This window comes from Ranitomeya imitator, chromosome 7 (assembly GCF_032444005.1).
Source record: "Ranitomeya imitator isolate aRanImi1 chromosome 7, aRanImi1.pri, whole genome shotgun sequence".
Lineage (NCBI taxonomy): Eukaryota > Metazoa > Chordata > Amphibia > Anura > Dendrobatidae > Ranitomeya > Ranitomeya imitator.
Genome location: NC_091288.1, coordinates 203,711,512 through 203,732,041, shown reverse-complemented (window position 1 = coordinate 203,732,041; position 20,530 = coordinate 203,711,512). Strand labels below are relative to the sequence as shown.

Below are 20,530 nucleotides of genomic sequence, written 5' to 3'. Positions count from 1 at the left end.
ACCTGATCATCATGACCTTGAAGGGTCAGGACATTTTTTCCAGTCTTCAGGTTCCAGATCCTCAGGGTAAGGTCGTACGAGGAGGAGGCGAGGATATCGGCAGCGCACGGGTGGAACCGCACAGTATAAATTCTCTCGTTATGAACTGTGGAATAAGAATAGATCAATTAGCCGTATATTTCATTTATCTCACCGCCAGTGTTAGATTTAATGATACTTCTGCTCATCTTGCCTGTAATAAATAAGAACTTCTCACCAGGGGGCGCCACAGATTATCTCTTTACATTGTGGAAACACGAAAGGGTTAACTTTGGAAATATGCGGAGAATAAACATTTGTTTTGTCCATATAGTGAAGCTATTCTGCATGTATTGACATTGAGAGGTGTGTAAGCCCCCTATTCAGGGCGATGGGCTGCCCGTGCCGGTGCGGGAGCATTCCTCAGTCACTGTGATTCTTTCAGCGGACGATGAATGATCGCATCATTCCGATGTCAGTCCCGGGGTGTGATCCGAAGTTTGACATCTAACGTTGCCACTGGGCCACACGAGGCTTGGCATGATGATGGTGTCTCATCCAAAGGTTGGGAATAGAGATGAGAAAAGAAGATTTGCACCACCAGGTCCGTGGCCCCCCGGAGCAGAGCCCTGCAAATCCGCTCCTACCCAAGACATCCTGGATTAGTAGGTCATGTAACATCGTTAAGTTGCGTTGCGACACATGCTTGACGTTGTGAAGGCTTATTAATCAGAAGAGGCGCTGCAGATGCCGGCAGGTAGTAGGAGATTCGTAAAACTCTGCTCCGCTGGTCACGGGCTACCAACATGCAACATGGAGGCCGGACCAGGGTCCTGCAAATATGTTTTGCTCAACTATAGTTGGAACAAATATAGAGAATTCAACAGAACCCCCCCCCAATAAATTTAATATGAGGAAGGTACTATTAAGCCAAGCATCTCACTTATCCACCTAGTACCCTGCTCTGTACTGATGAGGGGCAATCATCCCCCAAACAGCGGTCTATAGAAGGGTATCTGGTTGGCTAATGACCCTAGGTCAGGATGTGAGGCTTGTTAAAGGGTGAGACATTGATTCTCTGTCAAGAACTGTCACCCTGCTAACAACACCGCCACTTACCACACTTGTAGAAATGTATGTGCCGTTAATACCCAGAAACCTATGAAGAATTTGCAATCATTAGCCTCAATCTCCTCCCTCTCATGTCCCAATTCTGCTCTGAAACATTATAATGAGACATTGAAATGTGTCCTAGATGAAGCTGCCTCTCCTACACAACAACTCGGCACAGACGGCGACAACCCTGGCACACGCCGCAAGCACATTATCTCCAGCGGTGCTCCAGGTGCGCCGATCGTCTGTGGTGAAAATCCAATCTGGTTGAAGATTTAAACCTTAACCTGTCAAAACCTGAACTCCTCATGTTTCCTCTCTCCACTGACCCACCTATGCCCGATATTGCAAATTCCATGTGTGGTTCTATCATTACTCCCCAGCAACATGCCCGCCTGCTGTCTTGGGGTCATATTTGATCAGATTTTTCATTCACTCCCCACATCCGTTCACTTGATCGCGTATGTCACCTACACCTCAAAAACATCACTAGAATTTGAACTTTTCTTACTTTTGACTCTGCAAAAACTCTTACAGCTGCTCTTATTCATTCTCGTCTGGACTATTGCAACTCTGTACTAATCTCTCCCCTCTCCAATCCGCCCAGAATGCAGCTGCCAGGATAATATTCCTTTCCAGCCGCTACACCGATGCCTCTACCCTGTGCCAGTCATTGCACTGGTTACCCATCCACTACAGACTCTATTATAAACTAATTACTCTCACCCGCAAAGTGCTCCACGATTCAGCACCGCAATACATCTCCTCCCTTGTCTCAATCTACCACCCTACTGGTGCCCTCCGTTCTGCTAATGACCTGAGGTTAACATCCTCAAAAATCCGAACCTCCCACTCCCATCTCTAAGACTTCTCCCAAGCTGCGCCACTTCTCTGGAATGCACTACCCAGGACAATTAGATTAATTCCAAATACCCAGTGTTTTAAGCTTGGCCTAAAAACGCACTTCTTTAGACTGGCCTTATCGCCTCACTTTAGTTAACTATCTCCGTTATGCCCATACAAAATTTTCTTCAAGATCATATGGGTAGCACTAAAGCGTCCCTTTTCCTTCTGATGGAAAGCGCATTTAAATACTTTTTCCTCCAAGAAGCATTGCCTGTACGACTGGATCTCCTCACTATATGCAACGTCTTACCAGCAAGTGTATTCTGAGGTTCAGTCAGGACCTCTTTGAGCCCATCCGGTGGAATCTCCCACACCCGTATCCGTCCATCCTCTCCACCTGAAATGTAAAGATATGAAAGAACACGAGTCTAATGGAATGTTACGATTATATTTTCAATCACTAAATTACGGTATTACTTTTTTTTTTTTTAATAACCCCCAAATTACTTATTATAGTCCCATATTTTGGCAATATGGAGTTTGCAGTTCTCTATAATTTCATGATTTGGGGGGAAATCAAATATAAAATGAATAATATTGAAAATCACAGTTCAAACCAGACCATAGGATATAGTATTGTCCTACCGGTGACCAGCCGATGAGGGTTGAATGGATCCCAAGTGAGATCGGTGACAGGAACAGAGTTCTGGACAGTGGGCAAAGTGTCAGGGAGACGTCCCGCCCGAGACAGCTGCAAGAGACATAGAATATCTGTAGAATTACACATAATCAGATGATTGCACCTGTCAGTCTATGATCCTCAGTCCTCACTATGGAGCTGACGGTGCTTCCAAACTAGGGTTACTTTTGCATAACAGAAGGATTTTAGCCTTGTAGATGCTTAGTATGGGGCGCAGGACCACCAGAAACACCATTTCCTCTATTGAACTAAATAGGCCTCAACTTTCTGTGCTTATCATTTTTTTTCTGTAATTTTACAGCGGTTGGTGCTCAGTTTGAGCTTCTAATCCCCTGCATAAACATACAGTAAAATGATAAAATTCTGTCTGCTGGCATTCACCACTAGGGGGAGCTTCTGAGCTCATTGCATACAGTTATTACACTCAACTCCATAATAAATCTGTCTGCAGAGAGCTCCCTCTAGTGGTGGCTGCATGTAAAGAAAATTTTAACTTCAGAGCTCTGGATTAGAAAAAAAAAACGGAGCTCTGAGCACGATAAAGACCTGGTCACGAGTGATTAAATGATGGCACAATAATAGTGAGAGATCTAGATAAGAGGTATTTCTATTTTAAAGTCATTAATTTACCTCCAGTACAGCCACCTGACCCCCAGCAACGGCCAGTGGGACTGCCAGTCGCTGGTGATTCACGCAGAAGCCATCGCTCTCTCCTGGCGTACTCTGGCTCACACCTTTCAGGTTGGTAATGTGATGGTCCCGGTGGAGCACAACACCCTGGGTATGACGGAGTCGTGAGCTGGGACCTAGGAGGATCAGACCGCGAGTCAGTAAAATTGCTGGTTTCGACTAATAAGCAGCGGCAGTGCTGTACGGCAGCTGATGATCTCCTTTCTCTGAGCAAAATGCCCTTATTAAATAAATCCCCTCGGCTTCACACATGAGCCTGGGTGGTGCAGTCTTTGGAAAAATAATGAAACCGTGTGACGATTGTTAGATCACCTTAAAGGGAACCAGTCACTAGATTCCTGCTGCCCAAACTAAGGGCCGTGCTGTCCTCTGGAGGCCTGGACGACAGAGAATCCCAAAAATATCTGCACGGCACCGAGTAAGTAGTTAATTCTCTACGGTCTGTCTTGTTAGCGGCCCCAGAGGTGAGTGAGCAACACTTACCCAGAATGCTCTGCAAGGAGCGCTGGCTGGCGCTGGACACGATCCCGCTAGAGGGGGAGGTGACGGAGCTGGACGGAGAAGTCAGGACACTTCCATCCTAGGAAAAACAACGTTGCACCATGCAATGAGTTAAAGGGATTGTCCAAGCGTAAAACTTGAAGTTTCAGTCACTCTGTGCGAGTACAGACTTGTGAATCCTTACAGCGTGCACAATGCACACTGTCAGGATTCTCGAAAGTGTTGAAGCCGGGAATGTGAGCACAAGTATGTGATTTGCATGCAAGGGAGTCACGTGCCAACTAGACGTGAGTGGCCTCGCTGAATACAAATGAATTGAGAGAGGCTGAACACGTCTAGTAAGAATGTGACCGGAAGTACGCAAAACATATACGTGCGGTTACATGACCGTCCTGTCAGGATTCTCCTGTGACGGGAGCGGACAGTCATGTAACTGCACGTTTTGCATACTTCCGGTCACATTCTGACTAGACGTGTCCGGCATCTCTCAATTCACTTGTATTCAGTGAGACCACTCACGTCTAGTCAGAATGTGACCGCATGCATGCAAATCATATACTTGCACTCACACACCCGTCTGCTCCCGGTTTCGGCATTTTGGAGACTCCTGACAGTGCACAGTGGGAGGATTCCATAGTTTGCAGTTACATAGAGTGACTGCAGATTTGGACCCCACCCCTGGACAACACTAAATATTTTTATATTAGGTCTCAAAAAAGTCTTGTTCCCATCACGTGAAAGGCTCCAGGCGTACACGGCAAGTGTATTTATAGGTAACTCAATGCAGGCGCAAATATTGTCCTGATGGTCTTCATCGGGCCATATACATCAGTATACCGTGAATACATAAAGCTACTTAATAACACAGTAGACGGAGGCGACAGATTACACAACATCTTTATTTATTTATCAAAAACTGGGCTAAAGTATCAAAACAGTGTTTGAAAAAGTAAGTACACCCTTTCAGCTTTCAAAGAAATGAAAGAAAGGCTAAGTAGTAGCCGGATACTGCCAATCAAATACCCATGATTAAATATTCATCAGCAAGTGTGACCAACAACATAAAAGCAGAAGTTTTGGCACTGTGCTGGTCTGGAGAATTTGTCACGTGATAACAAAATGCCACGGGGGAAAGATACTGGCAATGATCTTAGGTAATTATTTCGGCCTGACGATCTTGGAAGTGTTATAGGGCCATTTCCAATCAATTTGGGGTCCATTATACATTTAGAAAGATTATTCGCAAGTGGGAAAGCAATCCAGACAGCTGGCAATCTTCTCAGGAGTAGATGTCCGGGCAAATGTACTGAATGGTCAGAGATAGTGCAAGATGGACACGGGATAGATAAGATCAATAGATATATTTTATGGATGGATACATGGATAGAGATGATGGATGGATGGGTGGGTGGATACATAGATAGAGATGATGGATGGAGATGATGGATGGATGGATGGATAGACAGAGATGATGGATGGAGAGATGGATAGATAGAGATGATGGATGGATGGATACATAGATAGAGATGATGGATGAATGGATACATAGATAGAGATGATGGATGGATGGATACATAGATAGAGATGATGGATGGATGGATACATAGATAGAGATGATGGATGGATGGATACATAGATAGAGATGATGGATGGATGGATACATAGATAGAGATGATGGATGGATGGATACATAGATAGAGATGATGGATGGATACATAGATAGAGATGATGGATGGATGGATACATAGATAGAGATGATGGATGGATGGATACATAGATAGAGATGATGGATGGATGGATACATAGATAGAGATGATGGATGGATGGATACATAGATAGAGATGATGGATGGATGGATACATAGATAGAGATGATGGATGGATGGATACATAGATAGAGATGATGGATGGATGGATACATAGATAGAGATGATGGATGGATGGATACATAGATAGAGATGATGGATGGATGGATACATAGATAGAGATGATGGATGGATGGATACATAGATAGAGATGATGGATGGATGGATACATAGACATGATGGATGGATGGATAGTGAGGATGGATGGATGGATACATAGACATGATGGATGGATGGATGGATACTCACACTTGGCTCAGGAGATGCAATGCTCGGTTCTGGGCGGTTGGTCACTTTCTCTTTGCTGAGGAGACAAGTAGGAGGGGATCTTCTCGTTGGATTTAATGAGACCTTTCCTACCTGAGAGTAATCATTACATACATATAGTTATAAATACAGAAACGTAAAGATCTGGGCTCTAACGATTAGCTCTGTTAACATCATCTGTGCAGTAGACACTGTAGTCAGGAATTTAGCATTTTGCAATATTACTCCAGTCATCATGCAGACATGGCAGTCAACACTGGCAATAGGGTATGCAGTAAGTGGCAGCAGCCGAAAGAGTGTTCGGCAGTTACGATAAATCATGACTGTCCGCATTATTGTAGTAAAGCACAGCCGCCATATACCTGTTTGTTCTCTCCAGCCCACCAGCTCTGGGATGAGAGCGCCGCTGTGCGTCCCGCTGTATCGGGAAAAAGGTCACTTGGAAACTCGGCTCCTGTTTGCTGGTGGGAGACAAAATCCGAACCCGTAAGGATAAAATAGAGAGTAAGAGGTATGGAACTTAGGTCTTGCCTGATGGATGTCTTCAGCTGATAGTCTGCTGGACCCCTTAGTGAATAAGTATTAGATTAGAAAAACATGGCTGCCTTGTTACAGAAACGGCGCTGGCACTTTTTCTCGATGCGTTGTGTCTGGTATTGCATCATGCACTTTACTGGGTTTGAGATGAAATTTCAGACACATCAGAGAAGGGTGGCGTTGTTTCTGGAAGAAGTCAGATATTAGTTTTGTAATCTCAGACAACCCCTTTAAAAGGAGAGATTATTAATAGGTCCAGGGTGATCTGCATTGTTACTCCATGCTTTGTACTGCATTCCCGCAGGTTATAGGATGACTGTTCAAACAGGCGCTCGGTGCACCCTTGGCGCAGTGGTGGACCCTTCCCACCTACTTGTTTTCCATCTACCTCCACCTTTCTTTTGCTCCTGTAAAGCCAGTGCTGTCAATCAAGCTAGAGGAGGACGGAGACAGATGAAAAACAAGCAGATGGGAAGGTGCACTGAACTGGTCGGCCCTTGCAAGGGTGCTCCGAGCGCTTGTGCGTGGTTTTAACACTCATTTTGTTCCCTTTAAAATAGTGGACAATTCCTTTAAACTAGATAATTATCGGTACATCCATATTTGATTTGCCGGGGCGACGTTACAATAGAAATCAATGTAACCAAAGTGTGAGATTTCTGCCGCATTCTCAATCACACAGCGATGGCGTATTATACAATATACGATGCGCATCCGTATAAAGCCTTACAAAGAAAACGGATGATCCAGGTTGGGCCGACTTTACTTTAGTCTAATGTGTATGGGGGCCTTCGTGAAGAAGTGATGACCAGAAGTCGGAAACTTTACGAAGGGAATGGATTCCGCAATCCGCCTGTGGATCGATAGAGGCTGATGGAACAGATCAGCTACGGTACCTTGCGTGGAACTGTATAACTGATGGGGATGATGAATCTGTCAGTCAGCTGGAGGAGACGTAGGACTTCAGAGCCCATGACATCAAGGCACAGCTTGGGGGCCAGAGCCAGGCCGCGGGACTGCTGCTCCGTGACACACTGCGACACTGCGAGATACAGAGAGGTGACATAGTGCAGCAGTGAGCTAAAATTGTAAAATTAAATATATCTATAGTTATAATATTACATATATTTATTTATAAATATATATTTATATTATACAATATTATATAATCTATATTTAGAATAGAAAAATAAAGTTTCCTTACGTTGTGCAAGGGAGTGGGGTTCTGTGCCAACCTCCATGCAGTACACCGTGCCTTCACCCTGCAAATGGTAATGGACAGACTGATGTAACTTGCGGTTGAAAAGAATATATACAGATAATTATACAACAGACATTTTCTCAACCCTTTGATTTAATGTGAATTATGTAATTCTCCTCCCCCCCTGTGGTGGCGCTGCAGGGAAACTGAACACTTTACAGTCAGGTTCCCTCGCCGATCACAGATGATCTGATCAGTATGACATTCTATGATCCACCTGATCAATATATCATAACATTAGGACAAGTTTGTTTAATGGCCGTGGTGGGTGAGGGAGACAATTTTACCTGTGCGGCCAGAATAAGGAGGCCGGTGTCTTCATCATAGAGAGGGATAAGGAGCCTGTAGGAAGAAAAGAAATCTGGTTACACCTGCAGTGATGCCCCCCAGACCTGAGTCCTGCATGTGTAGACCCCCTCAGGATAGGAAGAACAGATGATCGTCCCCCAATCCAGCCTTGCACTGGCATGAACTAAACACCAGGGGGCAGAGGAGATACACCATCCTCGCATTGTAGGCCATAATCATTATATATGGTTTATATGGTTCTGGGTGTCATTTTGGCTCGTGGATACAGATAATTTCGGATGAGGGAGTAACACACTCCCTACACATAGCATCCTGCAAAGGGTTCAGGAAAATCTCTGCCGCCGCGGATGAACATCTCCCAAATTTAATTTTCATTGGATAGAAAACAGGCCTCACAAATGTTATCAGTATTACTACAAAATCTGACAAAAGTAGCCAGCGGTTACAGCACTGCTTCCTCTGTCAGCTCATTATCTTTAACTTTTGGCAGTAAAAGGCAACTAGCTGGGGTCTATTCCAGAAAAAAAAAAAAAGAGACCGTGCAACTCCCCTTGCCGACCAATCAGATCTCAGTTTTCATTAAGTAATCTGAAAATTTTGTATTGGGGAACTGGAATTTGATTGGTCAACTTTTTTCCTACACTATGGAGGAAAATGGATCAATTCTGATACATCAGGCGTAAAAAAGTTGCAAGTGTTTTGTGCAAGTCATCTTCGCAGAAAGTAATTCTTTCAACTTTTTCAATTTTGCATCCCCGTACTTTCCACATCAGATGTTGATCAAAGTGTGAACAGATAGATTTTCTCGAAGGTGGACAGAACAAAAAAAAAAAAAAAAAGTTTCTCTAGCAGTTTTAAAATTGGACTGCACTCAAACGTCATCAGAGTGCAGTCTGATGTTTTCCACGGACCCATAGACATGAATGAGTGAGTGCCAACCGATTATCAAAGGCAAATCTCGCACGCCATTCATTTTTTCCTAGAACCACTCAATACGAGGCCAAAATCGAACATGTGCACAACCTCATAGGTCCTAGTGCGATCCGACGTTTTGACAAATCGCACTCAGACCGAAACTATGATCGTCTGCATGAGCCTTTAACGCAGCCTTATATTGTCCACACAAAAAGGTACGGAGAAAAAAAGGTTCCCGGTTTATTATTTGTGATTTTTTTTAAGTCTCTTTTTTGTATTTGTCTTGTGGAATTCGCTGACTTTTTTTTTTGCATGTGCACAAAATCAAAAATGCTTTTTATTTCGGTCTTTGACTTTTTTTTTGCTTTGAAAAAACTTGCAAAACAGGTTACGGTAAATATTCTGCTAAAATGTCAGAAAAATTGCACCAAAGTTTCAGGGGCAGATAAATTCAATGTACCTAGAGAATATCTGTGGCAACTTATTAAAAAGTCACAAATGGAAAAAAAAAAAAAAAAAAAAAAATCAGGAAAAAATATCTGCTAACCCACAAAAAAAAAAAAAAAAAAAACTTTTAAAAAGTATTTTTCTCTTTTTCACGTAGCATCAAAATATGCGAACTATCTGGTGTGTCTTGTGAGGGGTGAAGAAGGCTCCTGTTCTAAAAAGGCCAGAATCAGAGGGGCAATGGATACTGTTTAACCCCTAAGTTGCTGCAGCCAATACAGACAGAGGCACCTAAGTGGTTTACAGTGGGAAGGACCACCCCAATGATTGCCCCCCTGAAGCGGGGTGCCGATGTGGCACTTGGGGGCCTTATAAAGGCTCTCTGCTCTGCCATCTATATACTCCTACTAGGCATTGCCGGAATCTTGGCACACAGAAGTAATGGCGTTTTTGAGAAGAGATCAAAATGATTATAAAAAAAAAAAAGTTTTATTACATAATATGGAAATTGCTGCATCCGTTACGACACAAGAATAATGCATTAAAAGGAGCGTCCCCACAAAAAAAAGGCAAAATATCCTAGAGAAAGACCCGAAATGGAATTTTACAGATTTCACCAATTTCGTTGTCACCTATTAGGCCATGCTAGGGGTGAGGAGTGCAGTTTTAGGTCATATCACAGAGTATAAAGGCCTCAGTTTTAGTGGGAATCCGCCATGAAGTGAGGTCAGCGAGTCCAGAGGGGATGCAGGGACAGGGCGCTCTGGTGGGGTCTCACAGATAGTAGAGTCGCTAGGGGGGATCCTATGTTTTCCCCCTATAGAAGTGACGATGGCAGCCTTTCCCGGCCATTTCCTGCCGGGTGTCCTCTCCATCCTAACGTCACCCCGTACAGACCTCTCTCCCAGATCCCCATCCTCTACCTCTGCTCTCATCACCTCCCTCTTCTCCTTTCTTCTGCGCCCCCCAGGGCTGGGAAATCTTCCCCTACGAAAAAAATAAAATAAAAATCCAGGCCCGTGGGAAGTGAGTCCTACCGCTCACCCACGTTACGTAGACTCGCCAGCGACTGAAGTGATTAAAAATCCTCCCCATCAGGAAATCCCTTAACACTTTAAACGACTTTTCCCTCAGAGAGATGAGCAATAAAAAATGAGCAAAAAAAAATAAAAAATTCTGAACGAAATTCTCCAGCGCTGACGTTACGCCATTTATCCCTATAAAACCCGAAATGCGGATAAACAAACACCATGTAAATTAAACAAACAGCCCGGTCCCACAGAAGAAGAACTAGGGGTCTCGCTACGGGTCGCCATGGAGATGTGGTTCGCAGTATTCTGAGGCCTAGAGGCTGGAAAGTGCGGCCTATGTTTACATTTTCGTCGCTGTGAACGTGCGCGTACAAACCGCGGGCTAATCCGTCTACTGTTTGTGAATGGGAAGGTATACTGAGGAGGACGGCCATTTTTTTTTATTTATTTATGTTTTTTTTCCAGAGACCCCCTTTTTTTCGGTCCCAGAAGGAATTCTCTCACACATCTCGCTTTCTCTCTTGTCAAACATTCGGGGAGAGATTTATCTCTGGAAATATCTCATTTATAGTGGGGGCCGTGAGAGAGGGGAGGGAAAAAGAAACGACAACATGGATGTCTGAGGGAATAACACAGGACGAGCCACGTGAGAGGGATGAAAACAAACTGTGAGAAGAGGAGAATGACATAAATTAAAGAAAAAAAAATTGATGTCTCCTCTCAGTTTTTTTATGCAAGGGTTGTCCCACAGAACGTTCTCTGCGCTATAAAATATTATGAAAAATATTATATTCCATTTCTCCACTGCAACCAGAGCATGAAGCAATCAACCATAGCAACCAATCAGACTCTAGCTTACATTTTTTCATAGTATATTTGAAAATGATAGAAGCAATCTGATTGGTTGCTACATGAAACTAACCCCAATTTCTGCCTGCCGTTGTTTTCGTAAACCAGGGCCTATATGTACACCTTAGTTTTGTATATTTGTCCTCTGCTGGGAGTCCAAAACCCCAGACACGTCACACAAGTGGCGACTCACTTGTCTCTCTGTATAAATTCCAGACCTGGTCGTCAGCAAACATCTATAACAACATATAACTTTATGGCGGCAAGCATAAGGCTCCCATATGTCTCAGTTTCCCCTTTTTCCCTTGAAATCCCAGACATAAAAATATAGTTATTTCCCTATAATCCAAACGCCTAACGATGTGATATTAACATGGCGGGATATTGAGATGTATTGCATGTGATTTCAGATGCAGAACTAGATAACAAAGGGTTAAAGAGCGTTTCCCACCGAGCGTGCAAGATGGTCCGACAATCATTTGGAAAAGCAAAATAAAAACCCTGTGACACAATGGATACCATCCAGCTTTCCTAGAATCATTACCATTTAGGATGGATTCACACGGAGCTTTTTTTTGTTGTTGTTGGGTTTTTGGAGTGGAAACTCTCCAAAATCCTCCTCAAAAACTTGACGTTTCCACTGCAAAAACTAAACTAGGAAAACTCTACATGAACACACCCTGAGGGTTTGTGCATACACAATTGTTGTAGCAGAAACTGAGCGGAAACTCTTCAAATCCTCCTCAAAATGTGAAACGCCACAAAAAGCTTTGAGTTTCTGCTCAATTTCCGCTCCAAAGGATTCAGTGTTCACATAAACTTAGGGTATGTCCACACCAGGGTTTTTTTAGGAGTTCTAGGAGCAAAGACTGGATGGAAACTCTCCAAATCTTCCTCAAAATGCAAAACTACTCAAAAAACGTGGAGTTTCTGCTCCAAAAACTCAGCTTGTTATTGGAAAGAGCTAAACGAAAAAACGAGGGTTAAAAAAAACTGCAGAGTCACTTCAGGAAAAGATGCCAGGTTTTGTGAATAAAATTCCAGATGCTGTCTGCACATATGTAGCAATTGAGTGAAGATTTCAAGTTTTTGTGTAGTTTTGGGAGGATTTAGGGTATGTGCACACGCTGCGGATCCGCAGCGGTTTCCCATGAGTTTACAGTACCATGTTAACCTATGGGAAACGAAATCCGCAGTGCACATGCTGGGGAAAAAAAACGCGCGGAAACGCAGCGGTTTATTTTCCGCAGCACGTCAATTCTTTGTGCGGATTCCGCTGCGGTTTTACACCTGCAGGTGTAAAACCGCAGTGGAATCCGCAGTACAAACCGCAATAAATCCGCAGGAAAAACCGCAGCGGTTAGAGAGATTCCGCTCAGTTTCTGCTCCAAAACCTCCTAAAAAAAAAAAACCTCAACGTGTACATATCCTAAAAGTGGCCATACTCAGCGTACTGTCAACTGCCAAAATACGTATGGGGGCATCAGAATGATCGGGCTGTTGGATTTCAACATGCCTAATCCCTTTGTTTTTTCGGGAGATAAGAGGAATCGGCAGTAACCGATCCCTTCTCCAGACTTCACGATTTCCGCAGCAGAAAGTCTCCTGGCTAAAAAAAATCTGCAAAAAATGGTGTGCATTTCGCTGCAGATTTACTGCAGTTTTAACCCCATCTGTACCAAGTCAATTTACGTTGCAGATTTTTTCAGCAGCATAGATGAGATTTTGGAAAATCCGTTACTAATATGGACTCCAGTAATAGGATCTGACCCATCAGACTGTATATATAATGATATTACTCCCCGATTGTGCACAAAGGTCAGAAAAGTGACATTATCTCCTGTGTAAATGTCAGTTTAGTCTAGCTTCTCGGTACAGATGACTTCATGTGACACGGCTGTTTTGTCTTTGTAGGGAAGAATAGTCTGACTTACAGCAACATGGAAAGCTCGGAGGGTTACACAGTCAGGGCCCCATAACAAAACTCATGGGGCCCCTCTCTAGGAACCCCATAAGCCCCATCTTAGGGTAGAGAATGCATTTAGAACATAAGGTCTTTTACACTTTTTTTCCCCCTATCTTTTACATGTCATGGAAGCTAATGTAGCATCGATGCATGCTCGACGGAACAGAGAATTTGGGATTTTCTATCATTTACACCATAAAACAAAAGTAAATTATAGTAAAAATCTAATTTGAGGGGAAACTACCCCAAAATGATCCAAGCTTATAAACCTGAGCACCGCTGACACCCACCCAAAATTGTGGAATAATAATATTGTGACGGCTGGCGCCTGCCACTAAGGGAGTTAAAAGATTTCGTATCAGCGTTTCCCAACCAGAAACGGGGTTGCGTGGGACCATTACAGTGGCGCAGCAGTGATTGGGTGAAGATGGGCAAACTTTGCTCTCCTTTTTAGTCCTTTTTTTCATCCCTGATTGCATAGGACTGTATCTAAAAAAAAAAAAATTGTTAATAGCCCTAATTTTGCAGGGGGCTTTCACTAATATGGTTGGGACCACCACTCTGGAGAGGAGGAGGCCTTTTGTGAAGCTCCCAGCCTTGTGTCCTATATGATATTGATCGGTGCACTGACGCCATCACGACCGGGTGTATCAGAAATCAGGCCACTGTGCAGGAGGCTTTCTCTAAGCTTTAGATTCCATTTGAACCTTTGCCTGTGACCCAATTCATGGCCCGGAGTTATTGGGCAGAATTGTAAGGGACCCCCCACCAATCTATATGCCAACCCTATGATAATGTGGCTTTTTTTCAGCACTGTATGCGGTATGCTCACAAGCTCCCTCTAGTGGTGGCTGCAAAAAGCCAAAATGTTATTCTTTAACTTTACGTTATGTAGAAGATTTGTACTACAACCACTATAAAAATAAGTGTTAAGAAATTATTTTTCATGGAATAGTGGACCTATAGCCCAATTTTTCATTCTACATATAATTTTTTCCCTTTTGACAAAAGCTTGGTTGCCTTTTTTTCGTCTGATATTTGACACCCTGAGCCTGCCGCTAACCACATGAAATAAGCCTTTGTGCGAATGGCACAAGTAACTTTTTTTACTCATTAACTTATTTTCTTGACTTTCCCAGCAGAAGTCCATTTGTCTAAAGAAACCTGGTATTTGCTCCAAAGACGTGACCGAAGTGTTCCGATCTTTTATCTATAAATGTCAGATAAATCACTGCTTCTTTTGTGATGAGCAATGGTCCCCCCCCCCGCACCTACACACACCTGTCCTATGTGTCAGCGCACAGACATACACGTGTTACACCTGCCGTCCCCGGCACACAGAACAGGTCTTGCCGGTCCAGAAATGTCACTTGGATACTTGGCAGGAATCGGCATGCACCTGACGAAATTCATTTAATATCTGCTGAAGTGGAACAAGACAATTAGGAGGCAGACATTCGGGACCTGACCTATATCTCGGAGGTTGGAGGGCTAGACGGCGACAGCCGCCAACATACAAGTGTTATGGGTAGACGCGGCCATAGTTCATGGAAGTCTATGCAAAACGACACCCGGGTCTCATAATGGTCAATGCTATTGCCTTGGAGCACACGACATAACGCAATTGCGACCTGCTGGATTTCGGTCTTACGGCTCGAAAAATCCCAAACAAATTGCAAAAATTATTTGTGCGACTTGTCGGAGACTTAATATTGCCCGATCAATGCCCCAGCCTTTATTTATATCCGCAGTTTTAGTGCCAAGCAAATAAAGTTGCTGATGTCGATGACAGTCTTAACACCCAGAGACGACACCAGTCACATAATGAGATGTTCCTCAGAGGTCCACTCATGGAGGTCATGAGCTCAGCATCCTGATACTCCGTAGATTTACAGGCTGCAAACAGCAGAGCGGCCTCTCCCTCTCCGGCTCACCCACTTTTATTGGCTTAAACATCATAAATCTGTGAGATGTATCGGAGGAACTGCTGCAGGAAAGCTTTGCTTGTTGTGGGCCTCCGCCCCGTCCTTAATACCGGTAAGGAGGATTCCTCAACCAACCAGTCCTGGAAGTCTCATCACTGTCATATTGCATCGCGTCCATTCTCTTGGTATTACTGCACACGCCGATCTGTAGGTTTAGTCCTCAATCCGACGTCCGTTTTTCACTTTCGTCTCCTATCCAGATTTTAGAATATGCATCGTTAGAATCTATGGGGCTGTTCACATGTCAGTGTTTATTCGGAACAGAATGTCCGCATAAAAAAAACAAAAAAAAAACAAACCAGAAATATCAGAGTGCTGATCCGAGTGCTGATCCGAGATGCTGATCCGAGTGCTGATCCGAGATGCTGATCCGAGATGCTGATCCGAGTGCTGATCCGAGATGCTGATCCGAGATGCTGATCAGAGTGCTGATCCGAGATGCTGATCCGAGATGCTGATCAGAGTGCTGATCCGAGTGCTGATCCGAGTGCTGATCCGAGTGCTGATCCGAGATGCTGATCAGAGTGCTGATCCGAGATGCTGATCCGAGATGCTGATCCGAGATGCTGATCCGAGATGCTGATCAGAGTGCTGATCAGAGTGCTGATCCGAGATGCTGATCCGAGTGCTGATCCGAGTGCTGATCCGAGATGCTGATCCGAGTGCTGATCCGAGATGCTGATCCGAGATGCTGATCCGAGATGCTGATCAGAGTGCTGATCCGAGTGCTGATCCGAGATGCTGATCCGAGTGCTGATCCGAGATGCTGATCCAAGTGCTGATCCGAGTGCTGATCCGAGATGCTGATCCGAGTGCTGATCCGAGATACTGATCGATCAGCACTCCGATCAAATTAATCCGTCCCTTTTTCTCTAAAGTGAGAAAAACGCACGTCTGAATGAAGCCTTTACCCGTTTTTATGAGTGTTTAATCAAGTATTGGTCATAATCCCTGGGTCTGTGTGATTAGAAGCTGGTATAAAAATATAAATTACACTGTATATAAATCCTATACAACATGAAGTAATCAAAAAATCAGAACTCCTGATGTCATCACACACAGCAACGCTGCATAGGAGATCTTTATAGCACATCATTTTTATAGCAGCTAAATGAAAAAAAAAAAGAAAAAGAAAAAACGTAGCACTAAGTGGCTGCAGATTTTCAAGGCTGCTGTAGTCAAAGGTGGAGACAGTGACCTAATCAGCGAGTACTAATCACTGAACTTTGCATCAATCAAGGCAGGAGTATAATCTGGCGAGAAGGGAGGGGTAGAGATTACTACTAACCCATAACATGCTGGTATGGGATTATGTAGAACATTGCCCGATACGACAAGAAACTGCTCCTTTATGAAAAATGTAGCTCACACGTTTCAGCTTAGCTTATGTTGTTTGTATACATGGTGTGTAAAGGCGACAAACCGCGAAAAGTTTTAACATACTAAATCAGGTCAGGAAAAACCTTAAAGTTACTCCCATCTTCATAGATTGATATTTTGGCAGATAGAGCTTGTAAATACAAGCACTTTTGCAATTTACTGCTTAATAAAGCTTGCAGCAGTTCTTGAGATATTAACACATTTCTTTAGCATACAGCTTGTCGCCTAGGAGACCGACCACTACAGCTGTCTGGCTTGTGAGCACTGCCCTGAAACTGGCTGGGATTAGGAGGTAACAGCGCGCTCCAGTGATCCTGGCAAGATTCAAAACGGCGCTTACAAACGGAACAGAAAAGCGCTTATAAGCACTGCACATGTTCTGCTGCCTAGCAGCGGTGGTCGGTCACCAAGGCAACAAGCTGAAAAAGTGTGAATATCTCAAGAGCGGCTGAAAATTTTAATAAGTAGTAAATAGAAAAATTGCCCATAATTACAAGCACTATTCAAAAATAACCCATTTATGAAGAAGAAAATAACCCTTTAAGGGAATAACCCTTGGGCTTGATGTGAGAGGACATTACAAAGCTGACATCCACCCCAATACTATCACCCCACTTGTCACTACACCAGGGCAAGTGGGAAGTGTGGAGGCTAAGCGCCAGAATTGATGCATCTAATGGATGCGCCATTTCTGGGGCGGCTGAGGGTTGATGTTCTTAGTCTGGGAGGGGGCCAATATCCATGGCCCCTTCCTAGCCTATTATTATCAGCCCGCAGCTGTATATATATATTATATCTTCTATTCAGATGGTTCACGCTGTGAATTTAGTGAACTCGGCTTATGAAATGTCAGGTTTCCTATGAGATGGGTGCTTTAAGAAAAAAAAAATTGCATGGCATACGCATGGTCCATGTGCCGTTGCATTTTTTTTTCCTCGCACCCATTGACTTTGCACTGGCGAGCCTTGTTCAGCGTACGCGACCACTCGCAACTTACTGCAATTTTTTTTCTCAGTCCAATCCATGCTGAGAAAAAAATAAATAAATCACAAATGAACACAATCATTGACCAACATTAGTCGGGGTGCAATCTGATTTATAGGAATCCACTAGTCCGTTTTTAAACGTAAAGTGAGCCTCCACCTATAGATCTAAATGTCACTATATATTTCCCATGTAACGTCACACCACCCGATGCCCTCCATTCTGATGCCTCCCTGTGAATTCGATGACCCGCTCCATGCCACCACAGAGGCATAGAGAAGGCTGGGAAAAGTCATAACTGTGTCTCCCTGCATTTTCTCAGCTATGAGTTGGACTTAGGACTGTTGTCATAGGGCAGGTCCATTCCATACCAATAGAAAGGAAGAATCTGAGGGCAGCAAAATGTAGGGCCAGGAGCTCAATTCCAGCGATGCATCACTTATTAGGCTTTGTGTTGTAGTTTCAATATAATCAGTGTTTTATCAGCAGGAGATTATCACTGCAGGACTAGGTGTCACGTGCATGGCAGTTAATCAATGTAACCCCTCCTCCACCACTGTGATTGGCAGCTTGTGGACAGAGGATTGGGCAACCTCATATTCATAGTGCTGCAACATCTACAGAAGAGAAAACAGGGATTTTCTTTCAAAATTGCACCAAGCAGCCCAGTAAGTGACACATCGTTGGAGTCAGTGTCTCTTGCCCTACATCAGATTCCATAGCGAAAACCTGCTGACAGACTCCCTTTAAGTCAGACAGGCACAGTCCATGGACAAGAGCAGGGCTTTTTACAAAGAAAGCGAAGCAGATTTTTATTTTTTTTCTAATCCTGGGCAATCGTTTCAAAGTCTCGAGTACGCTGGCTTATGTCGTGGCCATCTTTTTTCTTTAGGAGGATGTTTTTAGGTGATCTTTCAAAAACATATGGACCCTCTGATGGTCCAGAGGGTCGTCAGGAGACAACTTGGCCATGTTTCAGAGTGCAATATTACAGCCCCATTTTACTTTAGATGAAAAAAAAAAAACGAAAAAAAAAAAATGTAGAAAAAAAAATAATGAAAATCCCGTGGCGTATGGTCAACCGTTCAGACTAAAGTAGAAAAACAGATAGTTTTATAGATTTGTCCAGGGCTGCCGGCAATATGAGGCCGCGTCAATACTTCAGGTGATATATTAACAAGATTCCATGAAATTCTGTGGATTTCTGCCAAAACCTACTGAAAAAAACTGATTTAACGGAACTCGGAGCGGAAATCTGTAATTTCGCTTTAGCGGATCGGGTCCGGGGTATTTCTTTTCAATTATAAGCAGCTGTGAAAGTAAAAACGTAAGAGAAAGTGACCCGTTATACCCAGACATTTCTTGTCCGACGCGAGACAATGCAATCCAATGCACTCGTCTGGTCCATTTCGAGGGTGATCTATGTATGACACGGATTGCTCATTTTCAGGTACCGTATATTTAAAGGGGTTGTCCAGATAAAAAAATATATATCTATAGCCCCTAATTGTGCTTAAATTAGCAAAAGTCGAGTCATCCAGTGCGGTGAAGTTTTTTCGGGAAGTTTTTCATTTCCTGAAGCGGTTTTTAAAGCGTTTTGGAAACGTTTTCGTCCCCCTTAAATATTTTTTTTTGCAGCCTTTTGATTGGACAATAGCCAGTTTGGAGCAGATTCCATTAGGATCCGTTTTCAAAGAAATTACATCAACTTATTTCCCCCCCCCCCCCCCCACATGAAACCTGATGTGGAAAAAAAGAGCTCAAAAGACAGAACATATCGGCAGCAGCAAATAAGTTTTACAATAGGAAAAAGTTTTCCAAGAGTTTTAGCAGAAGTTTTTAAAGGAAGATTTCTTCTTTTTAACTGCTTTTCGGTTTCTGGCGGACCCTGAAGTGGTTAAAAGAAGTAGCAAAAAAAACTGACCATGTGAACAGTAATGTGTATGATGTTCATTTTTGTGGCGGTTTCGCAGAGCTTTTTCAGGTGGAATTCGCCTGAAAAAGAGGTCGTGAACAACCCTTTTTAATAAACTTTGGGAAAAATAATGTGGAAGTATAACACAATCTGTGCTAGCTGTCAGTGAATAGTTAACTCTATAACTAAAGGCTGAAAAGTGGGTATTGCACTTCTTCGAAGAACCAAGGTCTGGTGTCCGGTTTGGTCGCCCGCAGCGGCGGAACCAGGGCAGTGTTCACTCCTCCGCCAGCAATCCCCGGTCCGGTATCCTGCCGCTAACTAGGACCCCATAATGTCACGACGCCTAGTAATTCAGGGGTCCAGGATATTGGGCAGAGGACTGCCTGCACAGAAGCGAACACCCAAATTCGGCTGCCAAAGAGAACCCAACTGGACGCCGGAAGGGGGTAATGCAATTATTTTCAGCCATCCCTGCTGCAAACCCCTTTCTGATCCATTCTGATCACAGCTTTGTTACAATGTATCCAGTCTATTCGATACAAATGTAGCAAAATATCAACAGAGAACAAGAGTTTAGTTGATACATTGAGATCACAAAGATTTGTCTGAACTGGATTCAATTGTAGCAAACCCTCAGCTGTGAGAATGCAATTTTTTTTTTTTAACAATTGTGTAGGATTTTGACGAATCTCTATGACCTCAGATGAAAAGAAAACCAATAATTATGGGGCCGTTGATCTGTATCTATTATATTTTAGGTCTTCGTGGCTGGAAAATAACTGGGAAAAGCCGCCGTAAGAGTATCTGTCAGGATTACGTTTCGCATGGCGCTAGTTAAAAGTTCACCCCTGGTTTGATAGTTTTTGGAGATAAGGTGACACCATCCTGATATTGACAGTGAAGCAATGTCTAGGTCTCGGTGCAGCCGGGCGCGTGCAGGTCCTACTGT

General features: G+C 43.6%; 1 protein-coding gene across 1 annotated transcript in view; it reads right to left on the bottom strand.

Moving 5' to 3' along the window:
• Nucleotides 1–20,530, bottom strand: part of CORO7 (coronin 7) — a 101,672-nt gene that overhangs the window by 9,404 nt on the left and 71,738 nt on the right. Inside the window, exons 10-19 of the mRNA XM_069734460.1 lie at nucleotides 8,085–8,139; nucleotides 7,741–7,798; nucleotides 7,433–7,578; nucleotides 6,362–6,460; nucleotides 5,982–6,092; nucleotides 3,851–3,947; nucleotides 3,308–3,483; nucleotides 2,623–2,728; nucleotides 2,288–2,374; nucleotides 3–145 (exon numbers count right to left, since the gene is read on the bottom strand). Coding sequence (XP_069590561.1) covers nucleotides 3–145; nucleotides 2,288–2,374; nucleotides 2,623–2,728; nucleotides 3,308–3,483; nucleotides 3,851–3,947; nucleotides 5,982–6,092; nucleotides 6,362–6,460; nucleotides 7,433–7,578; nucleotides 7,741–7,798; nucleotides 8,085–8,139 — 1,078 coding nt within the window. The remainder of the gene's footprint in view (nucleotides 1–2; nucleotides 146–2,287; nucleotides 2,375–2,622; nucleotides 2,729–3,307; nucleotides 3,484–3,850; nucleotides 3,948–5,981; nucleotides 6,093–6,361; nucleotides 6,461–7,432; nucleotides 7,579–7,740; nucleotides 7,799–8,084; nucleotides 8,140–20,530) is intronic.